The 27,195-nt window shown below is 46.0% G+C and overlaps 1 protein-coding gene and 1 long non-coding RNA gene across 2 annotated transcripts in view; one reads left to right on the plus strand and one right to left on the minus strand.

Moving 5' to 3' along the window:
- The window catches only part of CLMP (CXADR like membrane protein), a 99,653-nt gene that overhangs the window by 3,242 nt on the left and 69,216 nt on the right, over positions 1-27,195 (minus strand). The window contains exons 2-6 of the mRNA XM_032356458.1: positions 22,119-22,276; positions 3,218-3,419; positions 2,434-2,601; positions 1,815-1,937; positions 673-814 (exon numbers count right to left, since the gene is read on the minus strand). Coding sequence (XP_032212349.1) covers positions 673-814; positions 1,815-1,937; positions 2,434-2,601; positions 3,218-3,419; positions 22,119-22,276 — 793 coding nt within the window. The remainder of the gene's footprint in view (positions 1-672; positions 815-1,814; positions 1,938-2,433; positions 2,602-3,217; positions 3,420-22,118; positions 22,277-27,195) is intronic.
- LOC116598145 lies at positions 2,597-3,231 on the plus strand. The gene is made up of 3 exons (XR_004288968.1): positions 2,597-2,718; positions 2,908-3,006; positions 3,116-3,231. It is a non-coding gene; the product is annotated as an uncharacterized LOC116598145 (long non-coding RNA).

The following is a 27,195-nucleotide window of genomic DNA, read 5'->3' on the forward strand; positions in this document are numbered from 1 at the left end:
CCAAGGAGGGAGAGGACCCCAGGGAGTTGCCCAACCCTTTTATTCTTTTATTTTTTATTTTTTTAAGTCCGCTTCAGACCCTGTGTGGAGCCCGACGCGGGACTTGAACTCACAACCCTGAGATCAAGAGTAACTGACTGTGCCCACCCAGGCATCCCTACATAAACCCTTTCAGTGGCCCAGAGATTATGCACATTCTTTATCATAAGCAATGTATAAATGGAAGTGAATCAGAAGTAACATAAAGTTGATCTTTTAATTCTCAGCTGAGAATAGAGAGTTTCACAGTAAAGGCAAGACAAACCAGACCTTCTGTCCTTAGGCTGGAACTCCTTACCTAATCAGAATAATCATTTTAACAGATTCATAGTTAAGAGGAAATGGGAGGGGCGCCTGGCTGGCTCAGTTGGTTAAGGTTAAGGGTCTGCTTCAGCTCAGGTCATGATATCAGGGGCCTGGGATTAAGCCCCAAATTGGGCGCCCGGCTGAGCAGGGCGTCTGCCTATACCTCTGCCTCTACCCTGTCACTCCCACCCCCACTGCTGCGTCCCTCTCAAATAAATAAAAAAGCTTTAAAAAATATGAGGAAATGGGACACTTATGTTGGCTGGTCACTATAGAGCTAGCTCTGGAAAGGAAGTCTAGTAGAAGGGATGTTGAAGGGAGGTTTACCGAATTTCATTAGGTCTCTCTTCTTCCTCGTATCTCTCTTTGTCTTTCCTTCGGATCAGCAGCCACACCAAGAGGAAAATCAGCAGAGCTCCAGCCACCATGCCCGTCACTGCTCCTGCTATCATGCCGATGCTCTGTACATCTGTTTTCTCAGAAACAAAAGCAGAGGTAAAACGAAACATAAGCCAAGAAATACACGCACTCGGGGACCTGGGTGTCTCAGTCTTTAAGTATCTGCCTTCAGCTCAGGTCATGATCCCAGAATCCTGGGATCGTGTCCCGCATTAGGCTCCCTGCTCAGTAGGAAGCCTGCTTTTCCCTCTCCCACTGTTTGTGTTCCCTCTCTCCCTGTGTCTCTCTCTGTCAAGTAAATAAATAAAATCTTAAAAAAAAAAAAAGATATGAATTTAAAAAGCATAAGGCCTGGGACGCCTGTCTGGTTTAGTGGGTGAAGCATGCGACTCTTAATCTCAAGGACTCTTGATTTTGAGGTTATGAGTTTGAGCCCCACATTGGGAATAGCATTTACTTAAACAGAAACATAAGCCCCAGACAGGGTGAGTATTTCCAGATCTTTCTATCTTCTTACCCTTGCTGTATGACCAACTCCCTCGATATCAAAAGGTAGCAGATCACGCCACCCCAGAATAGGCCTCTTTGACATTAGGACTATTTTAAGCTGGGTTTTTGGTTTTTTTTTTTTTTGAGGTAGGCTCCATACCCAAACTGGGGCTTGAACTCACGACTCTGAGATCAAGAGTCGTGATCAAGAGTCTGTCCACTACGGGCTAAGCCAGCCAGGTGCCCCGCTTAAGCTGATTATCTCTAAGAAACAGCAGACACAGAGGAGAAGTTCTGGAAACAGAGTACAAGTTACCCTTTTATAAGGGAAATTTACATTTATAAAGAAAATCTCCACTTAGTCCCCTCCTGGACATAATGAATTTCTTCAGGGAGCTGACAAATTTGCCCATGTTCCTAAACAGAGAATTAGATACCTCAGTGCAACTACTAGATTTATTTTAGCGCTAGCCATGTCCTTCTGGAAATAAAGGTCTTGACCTTGACTTTCCTCTTCCTTGTGATTAAGTGTTTTACACGGAACCAATGGGAAAGCAGGAGCGAGCCCGTTGGATACTTACACCGTACAGTGACTCGCACCACACAGCTTTCCTTCCCAGCCTCGTTGCCCGCCGTGCACTGGTAGAGCCCAGAGGACGACATGGTGAGATTGTGCAGCAGAACTCGTCCAGGGTTACTGTAGTCTACACACAAGCAGAAGGATGACTGTAATCCTCTTAGTCACAGGGTCTCTGTCTACTGCTCACCTTACTGCGTCATTGACCTAAGATTCTCTAATACAGTGTGGAAGGATGAGATGATGGATTTTTTTGGAATGTGGAAAGGAAGGTGAACATTCTTTGAAACTGCACATCCTCCAGACTTAACAAAAGACTGGGAATGTGGGAGGGACAGTAAGCATCGCAATTAGCTATCATGGATACCCGATACATCTCTCCCTCGCTTCTTCTGCCACTTTTACGTGCCATTTGAGGAAAGAAAAGATGGGTGGGTTTTTTTGTTTGTTTTTGTTTGTTTGTTTGTTTTCTGTCCAGGTTGACGGATGCAACATAGAAGCTCAAAGAGGTTCAGCAGAGCGTTCAAGGTCACATGGTGAGTTGCTGACCAAACAGGACTCCGAGTTCACGGCTAGAGTATACCATTCTGTTGTCTCAGCAGACTGGTGGAGAGATGACTTACCAATCCTGGACTTGGGGGGGAGACGCTCATCCTCTCCCTCCTTCTCCCGGAGTCGCTGCCAGTAATACACGATGGGCTTTGTGCCAGAGGCTGACTCACACTGCAGAGTCACGTCACTTCCTTCTGTCAGCTCTCCTTCCAACTCGCATTTGGGCTTTGATGGTCTCACTGGAAAAAGAAAAAAGCTTCAAAGATCGCCAAACACCCGATTCAGTGGAAGAACCGTGTCCCGTTGAGCTGTTTCTCTAGCCGTCTCTTAAGGTCCACTGCGGAGTGGGTCTTTTGGTACGTAACCATGCTTTACAGCACCCCCAAAATGCACCCTCCTCTACCCCCTACACACATACACCCAATCCCACCGTAATTTTCAGAGGCTGGTGCCACCGTAATTTTCAGAGGCTGCCCCAGAAACTCCCTCATCCCCTCTCAAGACACTTTTCAAAGTTGAGTGTGATTTTATTAATACTGAAACAGGGACAGAAACCCATTCACTTGGATGCAATTAAATAGAGCTTAGTAGCTTCTGCTGCCAGAAACCAGAAATGGAGTTGATTCGGATCTGGGAGATGTAAGGTAAATATAAGAATGCCATTTAAACACGAGAGGATATTTAAACTTTGTAAGTGGGCTCCCATGGAAAATTGTGATTATTCTTTCTTCTTTTATTATGTCTAAAATATAGAACGTACTTCTTCCCAGGAAACTGGACTCTGGGGCATTTGGCTGTTCCTCACAGAGACCGCATTATTGAGATGGAGGGGTTTACCTTGGCACTCTAGCTTACCTAAGACTTTCAAGACAACATGACTCCACACGTAGCGCCCTGAATTCTTCACCTTGCAGCTGTACCGGCCCTCGTCGCTGGGCTTCAGAGGCTCAATCTGCAGGGAGGCGTCTCCTGCCAGGAAATTGGAAGCAAAGGCCACTCGGCCCTTCTGCTCCTCTGTCAGGTTACTGTAGACATGACGGCTGGAGTAGGTGATCACCTGGGGGACAGACCAAGGCCGGGCGTCAAGCAGTGTGGATCTCGGCCTTCATCTTTTGCTGATGCCAAGATGAGGAAAGGGAACACTCCTAATGGAAGAAAGCAGTCACGCCCAAAGCTGATTTCTAAGGGTCAAGAGACCCTTTGTTCTCAATGAAGTTAGAAGTACCACATGTTGGGGTGCCTGGGTGGCTCAGTGGGTTAAAGCCTCTGCTTTCGGCTCAGGTCATGATCCCAGGGTCCTGGGATCGAGCCCCGAGTTGGGATCTCTGCTTAGCAAGGAGCCTTCTTCCTCCTCTCTCTCTTTGCCTGCCTCTCTGCCTATTTGTGATCTCTGTCTGTCAAATAAATAAATAAAATCTTAAAAAAAAAAAAAAGATTTTAAAAGTACGACCTGTTTGTCTAGGCCTCTTTCTCCTTCCCAAGATAATACCTCTTTTTGTGTGTGTAGCATTTTAATTACAAAGTAGTAATTGTTTCATTAAATGCTCAGAGCCATTTCATTTAATAGGTAAGGGATTTTTGCATTTGAATTACATGTTCAGTGAAGTTCACACAGCTAAGTCAAGGGAGGAAGGGAATGCATCATAAATGCATATAAGAGTATCAAGACTTGGGGGTGCTTCGGTGGCTCAGCGGGTTAAGCCTCTGCCTTTGGCTCAGGTCATGATATCGGGGTCCTGGGATCAAGCCCCATCGGGCTCCCTGCTCGGCGGGAAGCCAGGTCCCCACCCCCCACCCCGCCTACTTGTAATCTCTCTCTGTGTGTGAAATAAATACATAAATCTTTAAAAAATAAAAGTATCAAGAGTTGACTGTGAGGAGATTTGGCAGAAAAGGAGGGAGAGGAGGTCTACCTTCCCCCTGCAAAACCCCCCTTTTTTTCTTTTTGAGCATGCAGGCTCTACACCCAGCCCAGTGCAGAGCCCAACACAGAGCTTGATCCCACCACCTTGAGATCATGACCTCAGCCGGAATCAAGAGTCAGACGCTCAACAGACGAGCCACCCAGGTGTCCCTCCCCTGCATACCCTTTCTGACTTTTTAATTCCCCACCACCTGCATGTGAGCTATTCAAAATACGCTACACTCCTTTTGCTCAGCAATTTTACACCTGGTTTATTTCTCACATAGTGTTTTTGCAAGTTAAGTAGTTTCTCCCCTTCTCTGTGGTTTCACTTCCCGTGGTTTCAGTACCCAAGGTCCAGAAGCAGATGATCCTCCTTCTGTCATATTGTCAGAAGGCAGCTGTGTGATAACACCCTGCACAATGCCTGTGTCGTCTCCCCACGCTCTGTCTCATCACAGAGCCACTGTATCATCTCACGTCACAAGGCAAAGGGTGGGTATAGTACGATAAGATTTTGAAGGAGGGAGAGAAAAACCACATGCTCATAATTTTAAAATTATTTTATTAATTATTCTTAATTTCTTACTGTGCTTAATTAATTTATTTATTTTTTAAAAGATTTTATTTACTTGACAGACAGAGATCATAAGTAGGCAGAGAGGCAGGCAGAGAGAAAGGGGAAGCAGGCTCCCCACCAACCAGAAAACCTGATGCGGGGCTCCATCCCAGGACCCTGGGACCATGATCTGAGCTGAAGGCAGAGGCTTTAACCCACTGAGCCACTCAGGCGCCCCTGTGCCTAATTTATAAATTAAACAGTACCATAGGTATATACGTATAAAAGAAACATAGTATATATAGGATTTGGTACTATTCATGGTTTCAGGCATCCAGGGGGGATTTTGGAACATATCCCGCACAGATAAGAGGGTAATACTGTCGGCATTATCCCCATTTCACAGACAAGTAGCAGAACCGGGATTTGAAAATAACCATCTAAGGCCATTTAGTTCATGGTCTTGGTATACCAGTTAACTCCCACTTCCTGTGGCCATCTGCATTCATTATACGGCTCATTAAGTCCTCTTCCAGAAAGTTTAGAAATGAAGGCAGAAAAGTGACACTATAAAATCAATCTATTTTGGGGGCACCTGGGTGGTTCAGTGGGTTAAGGCCTCTGCCTTCGGCTCGGGTCGTGATACCAGGGTCCTGGGATCGAGCCCTGCATCGGGTTGTCTGCTCCGCAGAGAGCCTGCTTCCTCCTCTCTCTCTCTCTGCCTGCCTCTCTGCCTACTTGTGATCTCTGTCTGTCAAATAAATAAATAAAATCTTAAAAAAAAAAAAATCAATCTATTTTGTTCTTGTTGGGCTGGCAGAAAGAAAGGGCTACTTAAGATGGCGAAAGTCCCTGCCACAAAACCTGAGCACAGACAGGAGAACAAAGACCCAAGCAGGAATCTGAAAACCCTCCCGCCCCGAGCTCCAGTGGACCAATGGGACCCGGACAAGCCTGCGAAATACCCAAATAAGGGAAACTTGCCAAAAGACCTCTGAACTCCCCTCGAGGTCCCTTAAAAGCCCCTTTCTCCCTGCCTTGGGCACCATTTCCGCCACTCTGCTTTCCAGAGTCGGAGAACCTCACCCGAGGGTGCCCAACTCCTCCCGGTGCAACTTTCCTGGCTCGCCTTCTCCTGAGCCCAGAAACCTCCCCGGAGAGTGTTTTCAATAAATCTTGGCTTGCACCCACTTTGCCTGGTGTTGTGTTTATCTCGCCGGAAAAACTTTACAGTTCTCTTATTTTTTTTTTTAAAGATTCTATTTATTTATTGACAGAGAGAGAGAGATCACAAGTAGGCAGAGAGGTGGGCAGAGAGAGAGGAGGAAGCAGGCTCCCTGCTGACCAGAGAGCCCGATGTGGGCCTCCATCCCAGGACCCTGTGATCATGACCTGAGCCGAAGGCAGGGGCTTAACCCATTAAGCTACCCAGGCACCCCAATCTGTTCTGTTCTTACAAAAGCGTGAAGTCCAGTCAAATGGACTGGAAGAGTTAAAGAGTAGAAGTCAATGCTTAAAATTCAGGTCTGATACCGAGGACTTCATTGTTTGGCTTTCCTTTTGGGGGGCTGCACCGCTGATTAGACAAGATCGGGCGCGTTCAGGGTGGTATGGCCGTAGACTTCACCGCTGATTAGAAAGAGGAGGTCAAGGACGCCTGGGTGGCTCAGTTGGTTAAGCAGCTGCCTTCGGCTCAGGTCATGATCCCAGGGTCCTGGGATCGAGTCCCACATCGGGCTCCTTGCTTGGCAGGGAGCCTGCTTCTCCCTCTGCCTCTGCCTGCCTCTCTGCCTGCCTGTGCTCGCTCACTCTCTCTCCCTCTGTCTCTGACAAATAAATAAAAATCTTTAAAAAAAAAAAAAAAAAAGAAAGAGGAAGTCAGTTGGGAAAAAATTATATCCCTTCCTACCATAAAATACGTATGAGATCATGTCTTTGTTGTTTTCCCAGGCAGGGACACCAAAGTTTAGATTACTCTAACAACAACAACAACAACGAAATCCTGGAGCGCTTGGCTGGCTCAAAGGGTACAGCACGCCAGTCTTGATCTTGGGATTGTGTGTTCAAGACCCACATTGGGAATGGAGCCTACTTAAAAAGTAATAATAATAATCTTGAATATTAGTGAAATTTCATCTGCCTGCATCATAACCTATAGGCTTGGAGATTTTTTTTAGATTTTTAAATTAATTTTTTCAGAGTGACAGATTGAGCAAGTGTGAGTAGGGTGAGGGGCAGAGGGAGAAGGAGACTCCCCACTGACGAGGACCCTGGGATCATGACCTGCGCTGAAGGCAGATGCTTAGCCAACTGAGTCACTCAGGCGCTCTAGACTACATAGTTCTGGAATCTTCCCTGGTTCTGTGTGTCCATCACCTCACTCCTATTAGTCACAAAAACTGTGCTGTTCTGGTCCACCAAGACTTCAAGCTATATGACTTCAGCTTTGGCCTTTCTGCCACTCAGCATATTCTTAAACTCATTTGATTTCAAATGTCAGCAAACATTTATGGGACGACTGCTTCCCATCAAGTCACAGGGAAGCTATTCAGAGGAGTAAAACCCTCTTCCTGTCTTCAAGTAATTTATAATCTCATGGGATTAGCAAGGAGAGAAGTATAAACACAGAAAAAGGATTAATTAATTTGAAATAGTATCGGAGAGAATGTCCCAGAAAAGTTGGAGGCATTTGAGTTAGGCTTTGCAAGACAAGCAGACTAAACGAGAGATGATAAAGTCAGGGAGAAGGCTGCGGGGAGCATTCCAGATACACAGAAGGACACTAAAAACAGGCACACAAGCATTCGGGAATCTCCCAAGCACATTTCTGGCTGCAGCTGTTCAAATTGTTTCCCTCTGCTCAAGTCCTTAACCCCATCCTCAATCACGTGGCGCCCTGCAACACATCAGATGCTTTCCTGAAAAGATTTGAACCCAGCCAATATAATGTCCATCAGATCTCTCTCAATTATATCAAAATTCTTCTGTATCATCCATTTTGCCTTCACTATCTTTCTTTTTTTCTTTCTTTTTAAAGATTTTATTTATTTATTTGACCAAGGGAGATCACAAGTAGGCATAGAGGCAGGCAGAGAGAGAGGAGGAATTAGGCTCCCTAATTGAGCCTAATTGAGTAGAGAACCCGATGTGGGGTCGATCCCAGGACCCTGAGATCATGACCTGAGCTGAAGGCAGAGGTGTAACCCACTGAGCCACCCAGGCGCCCCACCCTCACCATCTTTCTGACAAATGTGTTTTTTCCTTTCTCTCCATACTCTTTTTCATTGGCAAATGATTTATCTATTTATTTATTTATTTAAGATTTTATTTATTTATTTGACAGAGAGAGATCACAAGTAGAGAGAGAGGCAGGCAGAGAGAGAGAGGGAAGCAGGCTCCCTGCTGAGCAGAGAGCCCGATGCGGGCCTCGATCCCAGGACCCTGAGATCATGACCTGAGCCGAAGGCAGCAGCTTAACCCACTGAGCCACCCAGGCGCCCGGCAAATTATTTATTGAGCTCACAGGCCAGAGTACTGTGCCAGGTGCTAGAAAACAAGCAGGGATAAGACCCAGCTCTTACCCTGTGGACCTCACAGTCTTCAGAGGGGAGAGGGAAGGTGAGGTGGGGGAGAAGAAAGTAGGAGAAAAGTAAAGGTAGACACTGTAGCTGAAAATCAACTTAAGACATTTTCCGTATCCAGCTTGGCCCACTCCCTTCAACCAGCACTGCTGCTGTGATAATTCTCACATCCTTATCGCTAACCTGACTCCGTTTTGAACTTGGTTTACCACTTCCAGCTGTCTGGCAGTTGTGTATTTCTGCCCACTCCGATCTACCTTACATCACAATGTAAGTGGATGCCAAGTTAACAGTAACCTAAAATTCACATCAGCTCTTTTCCAGCTCAGAACTCTTCAGTGGTTCCCTGCTATCTCTGAATAAGGACAGGATTCAGTTTATGGTTCTCGGCATTGACTTCTGTGTTATCTTCCCAGTCCCATTTCCTCTTTTGTCCACCTCCCTGGGCACCGTCAGATAACACTGCCTCCCTTTCTTTAATATGATTCATTCCCTCTTGTACTCAATGCCTTTGCCCACTGCATTTTTCCATAGAGAAACTCCTTTTTCTCCATCTCTTGACATGAAGAACTATTCATTCTTTCTGGGTGCCTGGGTGGCTCAGTCAGTTAAGTGTCCAATTCTTGATTTCAGCTCAGGTCATGATCTCGGGGTCATGTGATCGAGCCCCATGTTGGGTTCCATGCTCAGCAGGGAGTTTGCTTAGGATTCTCTCCCTCTGCCCCTCTCCCCACTCCTTCTCTCTCTCTCTCTCTACATCTCCCTCTCAAATAAATAAATAAATCTTCAAAAAAAAAATTTTCCTTTCATTCTTCTAAGTCCCAAATCAATGTTAACCTCTTACGACACCTTCCGGGTTATGACACTCAGACTAATGGCCTCTTCCCTCTCCCGTCCCAACTCTTTGCATCTTTGCAGCATTTTCATGAGAGGAGAAATGGTGAAAGACTTGGGCACATAGATTGTTAGATTCCCTTCCTATCATGCTGGGTGTGGACCAGAAGACCCTTGGGACATTCTGGTTATATATATGTCTGTTGCCATTAATCGTCTTTGGAGAGGCTAGAATGCAATTCTGCAAGCCTTTATTGAATACACATTTACTAAAAACATACTCCGTGCTTAGCACTGTGCTAGAGATGATATCAATACAAAGAAAATTGTTTTGGGGCGCCGGGGTGGCTCAGTGGGTTAAAGCCTCTGCCTTTGGCTCAGGTCATGGTCCCAGGGTCCTGGGATGGAACCCCACATCGGGCTCCCCGCTGGGGGAGCCCCCTTCCTCCTTTCTCTGCCTGCCTTTTCCGCCTACTTGTGATCTCTGTCTGTCAGATAAATAAATAAAATTAAAAAAAGAAAATTGTTTTATGAAAGTGTTGAGGGCCAGGATGTGCCACCCAGAATAAGCCACTTTGCATGTGCGTAAGAATTTCAAATGCTAAAGGCATTTGAGTTCTTGAAGTTGCTTGACTTCAAAGCAGAGCCTCCTCTAAGAATTTAAGTGTAATAAATCCCCTCCTGAGAACAACTCTAATCTTCTCTTCTAGGAGACCAGAAATCAGCACCACACCCAGACAGACAAGATCACCAGCGAGCATATCTCTAGCATTCTAGCATCTCTAGCATATCTCGTGTTCGTTCTTCTAAGGGCCCGTTTATCTTCCTCAAAAGTCGTTTGTTTTTCCCAAAGTGTCCTTTCTCCTCTTCCCTTTCCCCCGACTAAGTTAGGTATGTAGTCCAAATTCTAGCCACCCCTTGGAGTTACTCATCTGTGGGTACTTATTCTCACACGTTACCTACATGGTACACAGAAGTTAATAGACTTCTGTTTGTTTTTCTCCTATTAACCTTCCCTTGGTTATATACCTGAAACTAATATAATTGTTCTATGTCAAATATATCTCCGTAAAAAATTTTTATAAAATTTTTAAAGAGAGAAAACAAACCAACTAACAAAAATCTGTCTTTTTTTCGTCTAATTTACAGTGCCCCAGCTAGAAAACCTAGGAGGGGAAAGGGGAAAAGATATTGCCCCCCCACCTACAGTTTTAAAGGAAAACTTAAAAAAAAAAAAGGGTAAAATTATGATTCTCATATACAAAGAAAATAAGCATGTGTCAAAGATTTTATTTAACTCATTAATAAATGATGGAACCAGAAAGATTTTTACAACAGGTTCAAATAAGAATCAGACAAAGACTTGTAGTCTCCGTTGGACAAAATTCCTTTGCATCTCTATACACAGGACCCACTGCCATGCTGTAGATACGGAAACAGGGCCATCGCTATGGGCATTCCACAAGTTAATTTCTATTTCTGTGGAGATTAACATGTGAGGAAAGTTAGATCGTAATTTATCTGGAAATTTGGAGTCTGAGCATGAAGACGATGTTTGGGAGGGACCTCCCTATGGTATACTGTATGGGGGGGGGTGGAGGCAAGTGTTCAGCCTTTGGTAGAAGAGATCCTCTACTGGTATGACAGTAAGGGGAACTAGATTCCTTGAAGGCTGCTCCCCTCTGCCCCCCACTCCCCTACTGCCCTCCCCCTCGGCAGGTGGTTTCACAGTTCAGCTCTCTGGGTCTGTAAATGAGAATTCCTGCTGGAGTACCAAGAAGAGCATTCGTTTCCTTCCTTCGGACTGGAATGAGGGCTGCCAGGGAAACGGGAGCTAGCTTCACTGGGGCGGCACCATCGGCTGCTCTTGAAGGCTCAGAGAATTCTTCAAAGACATTTCGCAGCAAATTGGCAAGCCTGACCAGTTAGAGAATGTTCAGAACGAGAAGAGACGGTCCGAAGAAGAGGAGTGATCCATCCACCTCCACCCGGAAGTAGAAATGCGGACAAAGGCTGGATTTGAATGGTAAGCTAAAAAGACCCAAGAGCGCAGTCATTTATTCAACAAATTTTGAGCCTCCACAATTTGCCAGCCCCTGTTACAGGTGCCGAGGAAGATCCGTGAACACAGCAGGTGAAAATCCCAGTCCCTGGGGAGGATGCATTCTGGTGGCAGGAAACAGACATGGAAGACCACTGTATGGTACATTTGACAATACTACGAAAATAACAGAGCAGGGAAGGGGGTGGTAGTCACCAGTGGGACAGACTGCAGTTTCAATAAGGTGGTCAAAGTAGACTTGGCTGGAAGGAGACAGGAGGGCGTGTCTTAAAGACGCCAAACTAGCCTTGGGGAAAGAGAGTTCTTTTTTTTAGATTTTATTTATTTATTTGACAGACAGAGATCACAAGCAGGCAAAGAGCCAGGCAGAGGGGCAGGGGAAGCAGGCTCCCTGACAAGCAGAGAGCCCGATGCAGGGCTTGATCCTAGAACCCGGAGATCATGACCCTAACTGAAGGCAGAGACTTTAACCCACTGAGCCACCCAGGCACCCGGGGAAAGAGAGTTCTAAGCAAAGAAAAGAGGCAAAGCAGAAGCCCTTAAGGTAGAAGCATGCCTTAGCGTGTTTGAGGAACGTCAGAGAGGCCTGGGTGCTGGAGTAAGCCAGGCGGATAGCAAATGAGGTCAGGCAGTGGGGCCAGATCCTGCTGGGCCTCCGGGCCATTGTGAAGATGATGGTTTTCACTCTGCCGGAAGTGGGGGCTATTTTAGAGGATTTTGAGCAGAAGAGTGTCATGATATGATTTGTTCTGGGAATAGGCTGTAGGAGACCAAAAATGGAAACAGGAAAACCAGTCAAGAGGCTGTTGGAGTCGGGGCCCCTGGGTGGCTCAGTTGTTAGGCGTCTGCCTTCGACCCAGGTTATGATCCCCACGTCCTGGAAGTGAGCTCTGAGCTGGGCTCCCTGCTCAGCTCAGAGCTCAGAAAGAGAGGAGTCCAGGGCCACTCTCATGTTGAGGTGGGAGCCTATGAGAAGAGAAAGGAGCTACCAACCCGGAGAGAAGACAGAGCCGAGGAGGCCTGAAGTCGGAGGAAGTGTGCAGGGTGAGGCTGGTTAGGAGCTTAGTTCTGGGCTTCTTACCTGTGAGACTACCTGTCCAACAGCCAGAGGCATGGGGTAAAGCACGTGCATATACATGTGTTGGATATTCAAGAGGGAGGCCTGGAAATACGGGTTTGAGAATTCTAAGCTTGTGGATGGTATTTAAAGGCATGAGACTAGATAAGATTCCCCGATGGCACGAATATAGAGATTAAGAAAAGGAGGATTAAATGAGACTCTCCAGAGAGTGGCTGTCTAAACAAAGATAGAGCTCATCAAAATACCACCGACAGGGGCGCCTGGGTGGCTCAGTGTGTTCAGCCTCTGCCTTGGGCTCAGGTCATGATCTCAGCGTCCTGGGATCAAGCCCTGCATGAGGCCTGCTTCCCCCTCCCCCTCTGCCTGCTTGTGATCTTTCTCTGTCAAATAAATAAATAAAATCTTAAAAAAAAAATACCACCAACCTCAGAGTAAAACTGTTGACTGTCGTCTCCTTAGCGGACTCTTCAAGTCCAGCCTTTGCTCACGTTTCCTGCTTTACTCCTGGATGACAACTCCTCTTCCTCCTACCCTCTCTTTCATAAAGACTCTGAAGTGCACCTTGAAACCACCCGCTGAGGGAGGAGACAGTAGGGGGATGGGGGGTCAGGGGAGCAACCTTGAAGAGGTCTGATTACTCATTATCCTACAGTGGAGGATCTCTCCCTACCCCAACCTGAACATTTGCACCCCCAACACATACACAATAGGGAGGTCCCTCCCAAGCTTCATCTTTATGCAGAGGAATATTCTGGAAAGTACAGGAAATGCACGATTTCAGTCAAAGGTCCAGTGCTTAATCCTAGACAAAAGTTCTGTCTTGAATTTCTGCATTCTTTTCGAGAGAAGCTGTAAATTCTGCGGGAGGGGGCAGAGGGAAAGAAAGGGATTTAGCTTTAGGAATTTGGAGCTGAGATGCTAGCTCTGAAATCTGTCTTGGGCAACGGACTTCAGAATCTCAAAGGCATAGAGCTCAGGTTTTCTGCAGCCAAGTTTAAGGTCTCATTTATCCTCATATATTAAAAGAAAATGAGGACAACAATTCTTAGCTACCGACCTCACAGGCTCCTAGTAAGAACTGTAAGAGCGGAAATCTGTGAAAGGACGTCATTCCTTTGCTCGCTGACCATCTCGTGACTATTCTGGGCCAAGCACAGCCCTTGGCCCTGGACATAGGAAAATATGCATTAGGCCCAGAAATGAAAATCCACCAACACAATGCAATACTTCCAGTTGGAGAGTTCTGTTTTTATTTAACAAACACATATGTGTTATTTATTTTATGTGAGGCTCTGTTCTAAATGCTTTATAAGTATTAACCCCTTGCATTAAAGAGAAAAAAAAAAACCCACGTCAGTGAAAAGCTCATAGCAAGATCAAGGAGATTAAGGAAGTGAGTGTCCCCAGCTTAGACTTGAGGGCATTCTTTTGTTTGATATTCTTTTTTTAAAATTAATTAATTAGGGGCACCTGGGTGGCTCAGTGGGTTAAGCCTCTGCCATTGGCTCAGGTCATGATCCCAGGGGCCTGGGATCGAGTCCCGCATTGGGCTCTCTGCTCAGCAGGGAGCCTGCTTCTCCTCATCTCTCTCTCTCTGTCTGTCTCTCTGCCTATTTGTGATCTCTCTCTCTGTCAAATAAATAAATAAAATCTTAAAAATAAATAAATAAAATAAAATTAATTAATTAATTAATTTGGCAGAGAGACACACACACACACACACACACACACACACACACACACACAGAAAGAGAGAGAGAGAACACAAGCAGGGGGAGCGGGAAAGGGAGAAGCAGGCTTCCTGCTGAGCACAGAGCCCGATCAGATCATGACCTGAGCCAAAGGCAGCCACATAACGGCTGAGCCACCCAGGTGGCGGTTTGGTTTGATACATTCTTTAGAGAGGGCCTTGTGTGAGGTGGGAACATATATCCTAATCTGAAACTGGATCGGCAACAGTTTATACTGCTTGACTGGGGGCGTTCTTTTCCAACCTCCGGGGTTCACAGACTCAACGGCATTTCCCATGGAGACTGGACATCCCAGAAAGGAGTCTTGGGGCCTGGGAAAGGTTTCTCTCCTATTCTTATCCCTCAAAGTGCAACCAGCCTCCTGTTCCCCGGTGTGGTCAGGGATCGGGAGCACAAAGGCAAAAGAAACGTAGATAAAATTAAACCTTCTTAACAACTTGCACGGCGTTGACAAATATTTAAGGAATGCAGAGTACAACCTTCCTCCTGGAACTCCCAGCCATCTTAAGGGTAATAAGGCCTTGCTAGAGGCAAAAGGCAGCCCTAGCTCCACCACAGCCAGACCTCCAGGATCCTGGTTCTGTTCGTTAACGTATGAAAATTCCTTTTGGAAACTCGCTTTCCCTCTGCCCTCCCAATGTAAAAGTATACAGGCAATCGCTCCTTACAATCCCGAGGCAGCTCGTTCTTTCTTTTTCAGAATGTTTTGTAAAAGATTTTATTTATTTATTTGAGACAGGGAGAGAGAGCACAACAGGGCAAGCAGTAGGCACAGGGAGAGGGAGAAGCAGGCTCTCTGCTGCTGAGCAGGGAGCAGGGTACAGGGCTCGATCCCCTGACCATGGGGTCATGATCCTCGCTGAAGCCGACTGAGCCAGGCAGGTGTTCCAAGTTAGCTCTTTCTGCCCCTGGGTCCAATCCCTGTGCCCCTCCCCCCCCCCTTTTAAAAAGATTTTATTTATTTATTTATTTATTTGACAGAGAAACACAGGGAGAGAGAAGGAACACAAGCCCGGGGAGTGGGAGAGGCAGAAGGAGAAGCTGGCCTCCTGCTGAGCAGAGAGCCCCATTAGGGGCTGGATCCCATCCTGGAACCTGAGCTGAAGGCAGACACCCAACAACTGAGCCACACAGGTGCCCCCAGTCCCTGTGTTTTGATAAAAACCACCTTTTGGCACCAAAAACATCCTAAGAATTTTCTCTCTTTTTTTTAAAGTAGGCTCCCAGCATAACACGGAGCCCCAAGAATTCTTTCTTTCTTTCTTTTTTTTTTTTTTTTTTTCCCAAGAATTCTTTCTTAACCACTTGCTGCAGACATCAGCCCGGCACCATGTCTGAGGAATTTCCTTGTCCTACCTCACTGCTTTCTGTTTTTCTCCAATAAAACCTATGAACTCTGACCCAGGGGAAAAAAAAGTACATTATTATTTTGCAAATAATTTGATAGGGTTCCCAGCATCCGTGAAAGCTCCCCGCTCGAGGTGTCTCAGACCAGGAAAAGCCAGGTCGCAGCCCTTCTGATACCGTATTTGTTTGTTTTACATGTTTGCAGGGTGTTCTCGGCCCCACATCCTGTTGTACTGGGTAAAAGGATCGGTTTCTTGGGGCGGTGGAAGCAGCTGCCGTAGAAATGCCAACTCACTGGGACAATAGGGAGAGGAGGAAATATATTAGCAACAGGAAGCAAACTGGAAGCTTTAGAGTTTACCTCCTCTTAAGACTGAAAGGGGTGGGGCTGATATTTGGAGGTAGGACAAGTGAGGTGGGAATGCCTTGCAGGTACTCATTGAATATTACTTTCTGACTTTTTCATGTTACCTCATAGCTGCATAATCATTATGAGGAAGTGAGTCTGTGCTTCCTAGAAGAATGAAGAGATTCTAAACCAAAAATAAGTAAAGAGTTGGGAACTGGTTTTTTAATTTGATTAATTTTTATCTTAAGTAAACTCTGTGCCACATACGGGGCTTGAACTCACGACCCCAGAGATCAAGAGTTTCACGTTCTGGGGCACCTGGGTGGCTCAGTGGGTTAAGCCCCTGCCTTCAGCTCAGGTCTTGATCTCAGGGTCCTGGGATCGAGATCTGCATAGGGCTCTCTGCTCAGCGGGGAGCCTGCTTCCCACTTCTCTCTCTGCCTGCCTCTCTGCCTGCTTGTGATCTCTGTCTATTAAATAAATAAAATCTTTGAAAAAGAGTCTCACATTCTACCAACTGAACCAACCGGGTACCCCAAGAGCTGGGTAATTTTTAGGAATTTGGGGGGGGTTGTGGGATTTGGGAAGTTGGTGAACCTTTTTGCTCTAGAGGATTTCTTTCTTATTCATGTTACTATTTGGATGAATATTTCCTATTTTTGAAAGTCACATTTGACTTCGGAGAGACTGAGTAAGGTGCGGTCCACAGGAGACTCTGGCTGCTTTAAGTCTCCTATAGAATAGGAGCTTTCCAGCTTTGAACAGACTTACACCAAGAAACTTACATCCGTGACCCAGCATGCACATGGAGCGCACTAGACAACTGAAGTGTAAGTTTCAGGAAGTAGTGTATGTGCAATACACTGATATTTTCCAGTCTGTGTTAAACAAACAAACAAACAAACAAACAACCCAGTCTGCTCGCTTAGAATCCACTACTGAGTCCCGACTGGAAAAAACACTGCACCAGGGCACAGTGACGAAGAGTGAGCAAGCAGGGAAGTCACTGGGTTGACATTCAAGCAGGAGCCCCTCCACTTACAGCTCTGCACTTTGGTCGGTTAATTTACCTTCCTGAACCTTAAGTTCCTCAGTTGTAAAACGGGGGTAAGCGGGGCGCCTGGGTGGCTCAGTGGGTTGGGCCGCTGCCTTCGGCTCGGGTCGTGATCTCAGGGTCCTGGGATCGAGTCCCGCATCGGGCTCTCTGCTCAGCAGGGAGCCCGCTTCCCTCTCTCTCTCTCTGCCTGCCTCTCCATCTACTTGTGATTTCTCTCTGTCAAATAAATAAATAAAATCTTTTAAAAAAATAAAAAAATAAAAAAAAAATAAAACAGGGGTAAGCGACATCATTGGGTTTTTGCTAGTAAGCCCTCACAATCGCTTTTATTAGGCTGGTTCAGGGAAGTCGCTGAGGTTTCCAAAATTGTCCCACCCAGTACCCAGAGAACATAAGTCATCCATGCATTTGTAGAGCAAAGCCCCGTAGCTGAAAGCCTCCGTTTCCCACACTTGTGCACACACTGGACTAAAGCTCAGCCCTCTGAAGTTGGCACCTAAGGCCAGGGCAGCCTGGGTTGCCCCTCGTCTTTGGTCCCTGTCCTCGCATCTCTGAATAGCCTTGTCCCCAAGCTTGAGGTCCCTTGATTCTGAACAACACCCTCTGATATGTCTTTGTCTTGGATCATGCAGTCTTCTCTCCTTTTGAAATGCCTCTCTTATTTTTGCTTCAACAACACCTACACAGGCCTCAAGATCAAGCTCAAAGGCCACCGTCTGTGTATTAGCCTGTGTATTAGATCCCTGTGTAGAATCACTGACTTCCTCCTGTGAGCCTCAGCCCTTTGGACTTGGCCCCACCACAGCACCTGGTATATACAAGTAGGGCTGACTCCCGGGTGCTTTTCTCCCCTTCCCCCCAAATCTTGTCCCATTATTTAATGGGGGAAAAAGGGGCTGGGGGAGACACCTAAGGTAAGTATGTAACATCTTTGGAAAGCAGACCTTGTACAACTCCAAAATAATCTTACTATAATTAAATAACCATTGCCCAATGTGAGCATTTCACACGCATTTAGGACACAGGTTGGGGCTCAGTTCCAGCCTTCCAATTTGGCTCAGTTTTTTTCAGACGCATATTGAATATCAGGTACAAGTGTGTCCCTTTGTCCTAGCTGTGGTTTTAATTCTAGGAAATGCAGAGCTTAGACTAAGCCCTTGCCCTGGGGTGCGATGGGGGTGGGGGGTCATGGGAGAACAGTGAATATAAATTTAATCCTTTTGCAAACAAACAAAAAATGAAGTCCATGAAACACAGCTGTTGTGGGGTTGGGTGTCTTGTGACACGCCTGGTGGACCTGTTACAGATGCATTTTTTTTTTGTTTGTTTTTTGTTTTTGTTTTGTTTTGTTTTTAAAATATTTTATTTATTTATTTGACAGAGAGGCATTGAGGGAGGGAACAGGGGTAATGTGAGAGGGAGAAGGACATAGAGGCTCTCCAGCAGACTCTCAGCATGGAGCATGGTGGTGGGGGGGGTGGTCCTGGGGGTGGGCTCCAACCCAGAAATCCTGAGATCATGACCTGAGCCAAAATCGAGAGCCAGAAGCTCAAGCCCTTGATCAGGAGTTTTCTTGCTGAAGATCAAGGTCTAGGGGGAAAGGAGAAAAGGAGGTGGCCAGAGGGATTTGGCACATAAATGAGAACATCTCTGCCCTAATTTCTCCACCCGAAAAATAGAGGGGAAAGGTCTCTGCTGTGTGTTCATGACTGACCCTGGGGGAGATGGTCGCTCTGACTTTGGAAAGTAACTGTGTTTCCATCCCTAGAACCAGGAGGAGAGCTCCAGAGTTCTAGAGGCCACGCTATCTACCTAGGCTGAAATTCAAATATTCGCCAAACTGCCTACCCGCTCCCAAATGGTCTTTGCATTTCTCAGCCTCCTAGACAAAAAGGAGGGAGCCAATTCTGCTCAGATTGAAATGCAAGGTTAACCTTGGGGTCTAGGTTATTGGCTAGCCTACCTTAGGCACCACATCTGGTCCAGCCCCTCCTGTATTTTCTCTCTCACCCTCACTCATTCCAAAAATGGTGGCAAATTTACCCACTACATTGGTATATTACACCTTGATATCCCAGCTACCCATGACTATAGTGGAAGCCTCTACTGTATAGTCTGAAATTGTTCAACTGATTTTGCTTCTACTCAAGTCTCTTTAAATAAAAATCAGTGTGCTTCCACACAGGGCCAGGTTGATCGCTTTAGGCACATCTATGTCTCTGTGGCTCCTAAATTCCTTCAAGAACTCCCCGACAACGTAAGAAAGTATCGGAGCTTCCTAACCTGTTCCACAAGACCTTTCGTGTTCTGGTCCTGCAGCCTCTGTGAGCTCACATTTTGTACTCCACGTATGCTAGCTGCTCATGATTTCCCAGAACTTTCCAGCCTTTGTGTCTACACTCTTGTGATTTCCTCAGTGCAATCAGGAAATTCTATCAGTGCTCAGATCAGCTGCAACTTCTTTACAGGAGCTGCCCTTGACTCCCCCCACCAACTACTTTTGGCTCCTTCATATTCAGCTAGAGCACTCTGCCTATTTCTATCATTATCTCTGTCACTTAGTTCTCAGGTTATGCCTTCACACAACTACCTCCTTCATGTGGATAGTGGGAATCCAGTATTTACTCAGTTTAACCTAAATTTATTTTGAGGGGAACGTGGGTGGCTCAGTCGGTCAAGCATCTGCCTTCGGCTCAGGTCGTGATCCCAAGGTCCTAGGATCCAGCCTCACTTCGGGCTCCCTGCTCAGCGGGGAGCCTGCTTCTCCTGCTGCCTGCCCCTCCCCCTGCTTGTGCTTTCTCACTCTCTCTGACAAATTAATAAATAAATAAAATCCTTACAAAAAAAATAAAAACAAATTAAAAAAAATTGATTTTCACTCTTTTAGAACTTGCAAGAGTACCAAGCTTCTTCCAGCAATGGGGCCTTGGCACAACTGATTCTGTCTGGAATAGTTTTCTTCCCACATTCTCCTTATCTCCTACATAACACAGACTCTAATTTCAAATTATTTATGAAGGTAGCACAGCTGGCAGTTAACAGCCCAGGTGCTGATAACCACAGTGCCTCATTTCTAATGGCACAATGAGTGACCTTAATCCCTTTTCTCACTTTGTATGTTGTGTCTGGGCACACGCTGTATGGGGTTCCTTATTTATAAAATGAGACCACTAATCCTAGTTATTCATCCTCCTGGGTTAAGTTAAATGAGATACTACTATGTGCTAGACTGCAACCCAGAACATAGCTTAATGTTTAAGGGCTCTGTACTTAAGAAAATTTTTTTGGTGTTTTTTCTTTTTCTTTCTTTCTTTCTTTTTTTAAAATTACTGAATGGCTTGGCACTGTAAGCTCCAGGGAGAGGGGGACTTTGCCATCTTTTTCACTATTGTGTCCCAGTGCCTAGCTCGGTGTATAGTATTTGCTAAATAAATCCACGTGCTCTGAATGACCAAATAAATCCCGATCCTTACTTTGGAGCATTAATTGGAGACAAGTAGGGAACTGTGGCTGCTTAAAGCCATATCAGTGGCCTGCTTTAATCAGCAATGAACTTCTAAGCCTTATATTCACTTGGCCACGTAAAACAGCAACTCTCTTTTTCCTTTAGTTTAAATGAAAGCACTTGGGTCAAAGTTAGATGAGTGGAGGCATTCTTCTTAAATTTCTGTAAGAGGAACATGGCTCTTATTTACTTGATTCAGAACAGAGAGTATCATATCTACAATTGACTGAGAATCTGCTGGAATAAAAATGCTCAGTTTAAGGTGACCTTGCCCTACGGAGAACAGAGTCTTAGGATGATGTACTGAGAACTAGATGACACCAGTATCAAAATGACAAAGTGATGTAGGAGCTGAAATCCAACAATGATCCTGGATTTTATTTTAGTGAAAACTTTAAACTTCTTCCAGCACAAGCCATCATTAGAAATCAGAGGTATAGACAGAGAAGAAAGGACAATCTTTCACTTTTTAGTAGGGTGAGAGGTAAAGTTCTGAAAAGGAAGGAAAGTCTAAAGTCAGTTTCCCTGGCTTATTTTATGTGATTTTTAAAAAAAATTGCAAAACTTTCCACCTAATGTTGTTTTGTTTTTCTTCTTTTTTTTTTTTTAAAGATTTTATTTATTTATTTGGCAAACAGAGATCACAAGTAGGCAGAGAGGCAGGCAGAGAGAGAGGAGGAAGCAGGCTCCCTGCTGAGCAGAGAGCCTGATACAGGGCCTGATCCCAGGATCCTGAGATCATGACCTGAGCCGAAGGCAGAGGCTTAACCCACTGAGCCACCCAGGCGCCCCCCTAAAGTTGTTTTCTTTTTAGATTTTTTTTTTTTTTTTAAGCAATCTCTACACCCAACATGGGGCTTGAACTCATAACCCTCTGAGGTCAAGAGTTGCATGCTCCACCAGCTAAACCAGCCAGGTACCCCTCAGCCAAAAGCTTTTTAAAAAGTAACTCAGTTGGGTAAATGGAATGAGAAGAGTTATGCTAGAAAACCCTGCTTGAGGAAGGCTGAATACAACCAAGGCAGACAGGATAATACAGTAGCTACTCACTTCTCTCTCTCAACAGAGACCAGTCCCGTGGATCATTGGGAGCAAAGGGCTACAAGTTCTGTTCACACTGCCGGAAAGCTCATAGGCACCAAAGGACCTCCCCATCCTGAGCACACAAGACCCAGGGCCAGCCCCTTCATTATCCAACTCCAGAACCAGTATCAATTCTTTTGCTGACCGATCGCATATGTGTTAAACATTTTCAGTCATGCCCTGCATTGTATGTTGTTTGTTACATTACATAATCTCAGAGCTTGAAAGTCATGACTTTGTGCAGAACTTCAACATAGGCAGGTGATAATGGTTTCAGAGGAGAAAGGGGAGCAGGCTTCCTAGTATAGATCTGGGGTCTGGCCACTAGACTAGGGAACCCAGCTAATGCATCTTAGCTCCCTTCTTAGGAAAAGACACTGACAGCGGAGATTCCTTCCCTGGGCAAATGATAGGTGGCTTGCTTGCTTGCCTCAAGAACCCAGAACTTCTTATCTTTAAGACCCAAGTACCTTTCCTTGTTGATAATTTTTATCTCTAGAGTCTTCCAACGATAAGCCAGATGAAAGAGCTATTCTAACCCTTTCCTCCAACAGAAAACCGGAGGACTGAGGAAAGACAGCTGTGGGAGGATGAGTGGGGACGGGGACGGGGATGGGGGGCCCTCTGGCCAACTGTACCCTTACCACTTTTTGGTTCCCTTCATTGTCGGTGAGCAGCCATTCGATATCCAGGGTGTCTTTTTCTGGAAGCCCCAGCTGATGGTGACAGGGCAAAGTGACCTTCTCTTCTGCCACTCGCTTGATCTCAGTGTGAGTCCCCAAGGTTCCAACATAGGAGGAAACTGGAAGAGGAGAGCGTCCAATGAGTCATGCAGAAATGCATAGCAATGTGTGGGAAGCAAATATTACAACTAATAATTACGGGGTGTTCCTGTGGGCAAGGGCCAAATCAAGGTGTGGGAAGAATCCCGGACTAGAGGTACCAGAAGTCCCGCAATCTCCCACTGGCTCCTCCTTTAACTGAATTCATCATTAGCTTCTGGATTCCCCTGCATTATACTCTTAGTGATCCGTACTCGTCCTCTTTCCTACCTTCTTGGTTTTTATGAATGATGAAATAAATCACTCAGGTCAACAACTTTGTTTTTTGAACTTTCTCTCCTTTACCAGCAGAGGCTTGCAAAAGGGTAGAACCTTCCCAGGGGTTGGCAACCTTCCCAGAACAGGCTCCAGATATCACTGGGCCCCTTGAGCCACCGTTAGAGACAGGCTACCCCCACAGGCCGACAGGTAAGTGCAGCAGGCCTCAGAAAACGAGTGGAATCTTTTTTTTATTTTTTATTTTTTTAAAGATTTTATTTATTTATTCGACACAGAGAGAGATCACAAGTAGGCAGAGAGGCAGGCAGAGAGAGAGTGGGAAGCAGGCTCCCTGCTGAGCAGAGACCCCCGATGCAGGGCTTGATCCCAGGACCCTGAGATCATGACCTAAGCTGAAGGCAGAGGCTTCACCCACGGAGCACCCAGGCACCCCATGAGTGGAATCTTATAGGCAGTTCCTGCTTCCATTAGAGACCTCATTCTCTGCCCCTCCAAGTTCTATCTTCCAGTCTCTATAGTCTCATCCCACATGGCTTCAAAATACAAAGGAACCCTTCCTGTCCAAAGTGAAATCCCAAGTTGCCACATTGGGATCCTGTCCCTCCATGCATCCAGTATCCCCTTGGCCAACAGGATTTCTGTTCCACTTTTGGCTTTCTTTACCCCTAATTTTCATCCTGTTCCAGGAATAGTGTCCCGCCAGCAACTCTAGGCTCTAAGTTTGCTCACCTTCTCTCCTTCCTGTTCATTTCAGACCCTGTGGACTCTTAAATCCACAGTGTTAGAGAACGTCACTGGGATGCTAGGTATCACGTGTCGGGCATGAAGGCCGAAGAGCCTCCTTTGCCTCCTTGCACACAACAAAGGAGCTCAGCGTGAAACCCATTCACAATGCTCCTATGCGAGGTTCACAAGGTAACAGAATCATACCACCTCCAAGCTGGGACAGCCCCAGGTGCCAGGGTTTCTGGTGAAGGCCCCTCTCCTGGGGAGCACTCATTCTGCCTCTTGGGAGCACTAAAGATCAAGAATCGAGGCTTATAGAAGCACATTAGCTACCTTTCTTTTTATTTTATTTTATTTTATTTTATTTATTTATTTGTCAGAGACAGAGGGAGAGAGAGCGAGCACAGGCAGACAAAGAGGCAGGCAAAGGCAGAGGGAGAAGCAGGCTCCTGCCGAGCAAGGAGCCTGATGTGGGACTCGATCCCAGGACCCCGGGATCATGACCTGAGCCGAAGGCAGGTGCTCAACCAACTGAGCCACCCAGGCATCCCAAGCTACCTTTCCTATTCCCTGTTCATTTCCTAAGATATTAGCAATCAATCTGTGGGAAGGAAAAGGGCCTGAAAGGAGAAAGAAGGAAGCAGGGGAAACCGTAGTTCCCTCTACACAGTAGGCAGACTGGGTTGATATGGCAGGGTTGGGCCCTCAGAGGCACCCGCCCGCCCCGCCAGCAGAAGCAGCAGGTGGATTCCCAAGCTCCAGGGCAGAGAAAGGAGACCACAGAAATCTATGGGGCCTAAGAAACGGCCTTCAGAACCAACAGGATAAGCCCCTCATAGGGTTTTACTGACATTCCTAATAAGGTTTCTGCTATTTCTGCTTAAAACTTGAAACTGCAAGGGGAGTGGCCAGTTAGGGAGTAGTTATGTGGTTTGGTTGTACACCAATGACTCAACCCGATGAAGAAAGGGTGATTATCCAAATCTACAGATGAAGCATGAAGAAGAGTTTAGCAATTTGTTCAAGATCACGCAGCTAGGAAAGGACAGATCAGGGGCTCAAGCCCAGATGTGTCTCACTGCAAAGCTCCTACTGCAACAGCCATGTTTGGCCTATGTGTTAGGTGGCTTCCTGGACATGTGGTTCTCCCATTAGCCTGCAAGCTCCTTGAGATCAGGTACCAACTGACCACAACCTTCCCAAAGCGCTCAGCTCAGGACCCCTCACTCTGCAGGTGCTCAATAAACAATTGTTGGATTGACTTGAATTCAACCCATGGACTCATCTCACCTGGGAGCAGACTGAGGCCCAGAGGTAAAGGAGTTGCCCTGAAGTCCTACAGCTCCTTTAAGGCATAACCCATATAAAACCTATCCCCCCTTAGGCCCCATTAAGCAGCTATAGAACGGCAAGGAGATTAGCCAGTTTGCATCACACTAAGCTAAATGTGGAAGAAGGAGCTCTGGCTTCTACCCCTGCTCACTTGGCCCTGGATACAATGATCAAATGAGACCAACATCCCATGCCCCTGGCGAAGCTGGAGAACCAAGGACCAATTTAGTGCATATAGTAGGCACTATACCTTAAATAAATAAATAAATAAATAAATAAATAAATGCGAAGAAACAGCTATGAAAGTTGCCGATTTGAGCCACTAGAGGGAATCAAAGGCTCAGGTTTGGTTGATGTCCCAAAAGGAAAGGAACGCGGTGCGGGGTGGCGTGCTTTGCCAGTGTGCGGAGTTCTATTTATACCACAGCCAGAACTAAATACAGCCCTGCAGGGAGGGGGCTGCCCAGGGAATACAAATGACTCTACCACGGCAGGGAAACTCAAGATCAGAGGGCATGCATCTCTAGTCTTCCCTGAACTTCAGCGGCCCAGACTTCGGGGCGGGGGGGCTCACTGGGATCCCTGTGAATTTCTCAAATTTTTTCTTTTGTGCATTCCCCCCGACACACACACACCTGTGTTCTGTAGCCTAAGCAGACAGGGGTTGGGCTCTGTATGGAATTCTCCGGCCTGGGGAAGCCTGGGCGGCTCATTTGGTTGAGTCTGCCTTTGGCTCAGGTCAGGAATCCAGAGTTCAGGGATTGAGCCCACATTTGACTCCTCGCCCAGTGGGGACCCTGCTTCTCCCTCTGCCCGCCGCTCCCCCTTCTGTGCTCTCCCTCTCTCTCTCTCTAACAAATGAATAAATAAAATCTTTTTTTAAAAAGATTTTATTTATTTATTTGACAGACAGAGATCACAAGTAGGCAGAGAGGCAGGCAGAGAGAGGGGGGAAGCAGGCTCCCTCCTGAGCAGAGAGCCCGATGGGGGGCCCAATTCCAGGACCCTGAGTTCATGACCTGAGCTGAAGGCAGAGGTTTAACCCACTGAGCTACCCAGGCGCCCCTGAATAAATAAAATCTTAAAAAAAAAAAAGAATTCTCGGGTTTGGCAGTGGATAAGCACATATCTCCACTGCCTGGTGGGTGAGTGGGAAGAGCTAGCTCAAGGCTCCCAGGCATTGAAGAGTTCATCTTTATTAAGAAAGACTGTAAGAGATCATCAGAATTTAACTTAGGAGGAAACTACAGCCCAGAGAATTGAAATGTTAAACAGAACTGCAAATAGGGAAATACAGCCGATCCTCGAACAATGCAGGGGCTGGGCACTGGCGCCCCCCGCAGTCCAAAATCCACATATAACTTTTGACTCCAAAACTTGACTAGGAGCCTACTGTGGACAGGAAACTTTACTAATAACATAAACAGGCAATTAACACATATTCCGTATGCTATGCGCACTGTGTACTGTATTCTTACAATAAACTCAGCTAGAGAAAAGAAAATATTAAGAAAATCATAGGGAAGACACATGTACAGTACACATGTACACTACTGTACTGTAAGTAATCCACATGTAAGTGCATCCACACAATTCAAGGGTCTCCCCTGGGCGTCTAGGATGCGCCCTGCACTTGACGGTGGCAGGGGAGGCGCTGGGAGGTACCAGTGGTACAAACATTCTCTGTGTGCTCATGTAAGATTTAGTCCTGGAAGCCTCCAGCTTTCCCTAAGGGAAGGCTTCTAATACAACTCAGGCACTTAACACAGGCCCTTTGAGAGCCTAAGCTTGGGAGAATTACCCTCCCTGAGCTTTACCATTCTCATCTGCAAAATGGGAATTGAAGGAAACACTGACTAAGGCACCCAGCACAGTGCCAGTACATAGGAGTTTCCCCGCTAAAATGTCAGTACCCTCTCTCTGCTTTTCTCTACTACAAGAAGGGTCGTTTTATTTTCTCAGATGATGGCTGCCTACATTTGGCTAAGATGAGCTCAAGATTTTGTTCTCTAAAAGACATTTACATTTATTAAAGATTTTCATGAGCCTGTAAGACTTTCAAAGGGATGGGCAGGGGTAACTTTTTGGTTTTCATTATGTATACTTTTTATATAACTGAGGGAAGTAAGACATAATTAGAAGATGAAGCCATTGAGAAGAGACTAGTACATTTTATTTATTTATTTTTAAAAGATTTTATTTTTTAAGATTTTATTTATTAATTGGATACAGAGAGAGGGAGAGCATAGACAGGGGGAGCCGGAGAAGGAGTAGCAGACTCCCCACTGAGCAGGGAGCTCAATGCAGGGCTTGATCCCCAAACCCTGGGATCATGACCTGAGCTGAAGGCAGACGCTGAACCAACTGAGACACCCAGGTGTCCCTGTTGTTAGTCTTTCTAACAGTCCTGCCTGATAGGAGAATGAGCAGGAACAGTTAGTGAACTTTCCATTACTGGAGTCATTCAGGCATGGGATATGTCAGGAGCTGTAAAAGCGATCCTTACATGTGGATGATGAATCAATATTTAAATTTCTTTCTAACTATTATATTGTATGAAATATTAACCGATAATATTAATATTCAAGGCACTGTCCTCATT

The sequence above is a fragment of the Mustela erminea genome, chromosome 9 (genome assembly GCF_009829155.1).
Source record: "Mustela erminea isolate mMusErm1 chromosome 9, mMusErm1.Pri, whole genome shotgun sequence".
NCBI lineage: Eukaryota > Metazoa > Chordata > Mammalia > Carnivora > Mustelidae > Mustela > Mustela erminea.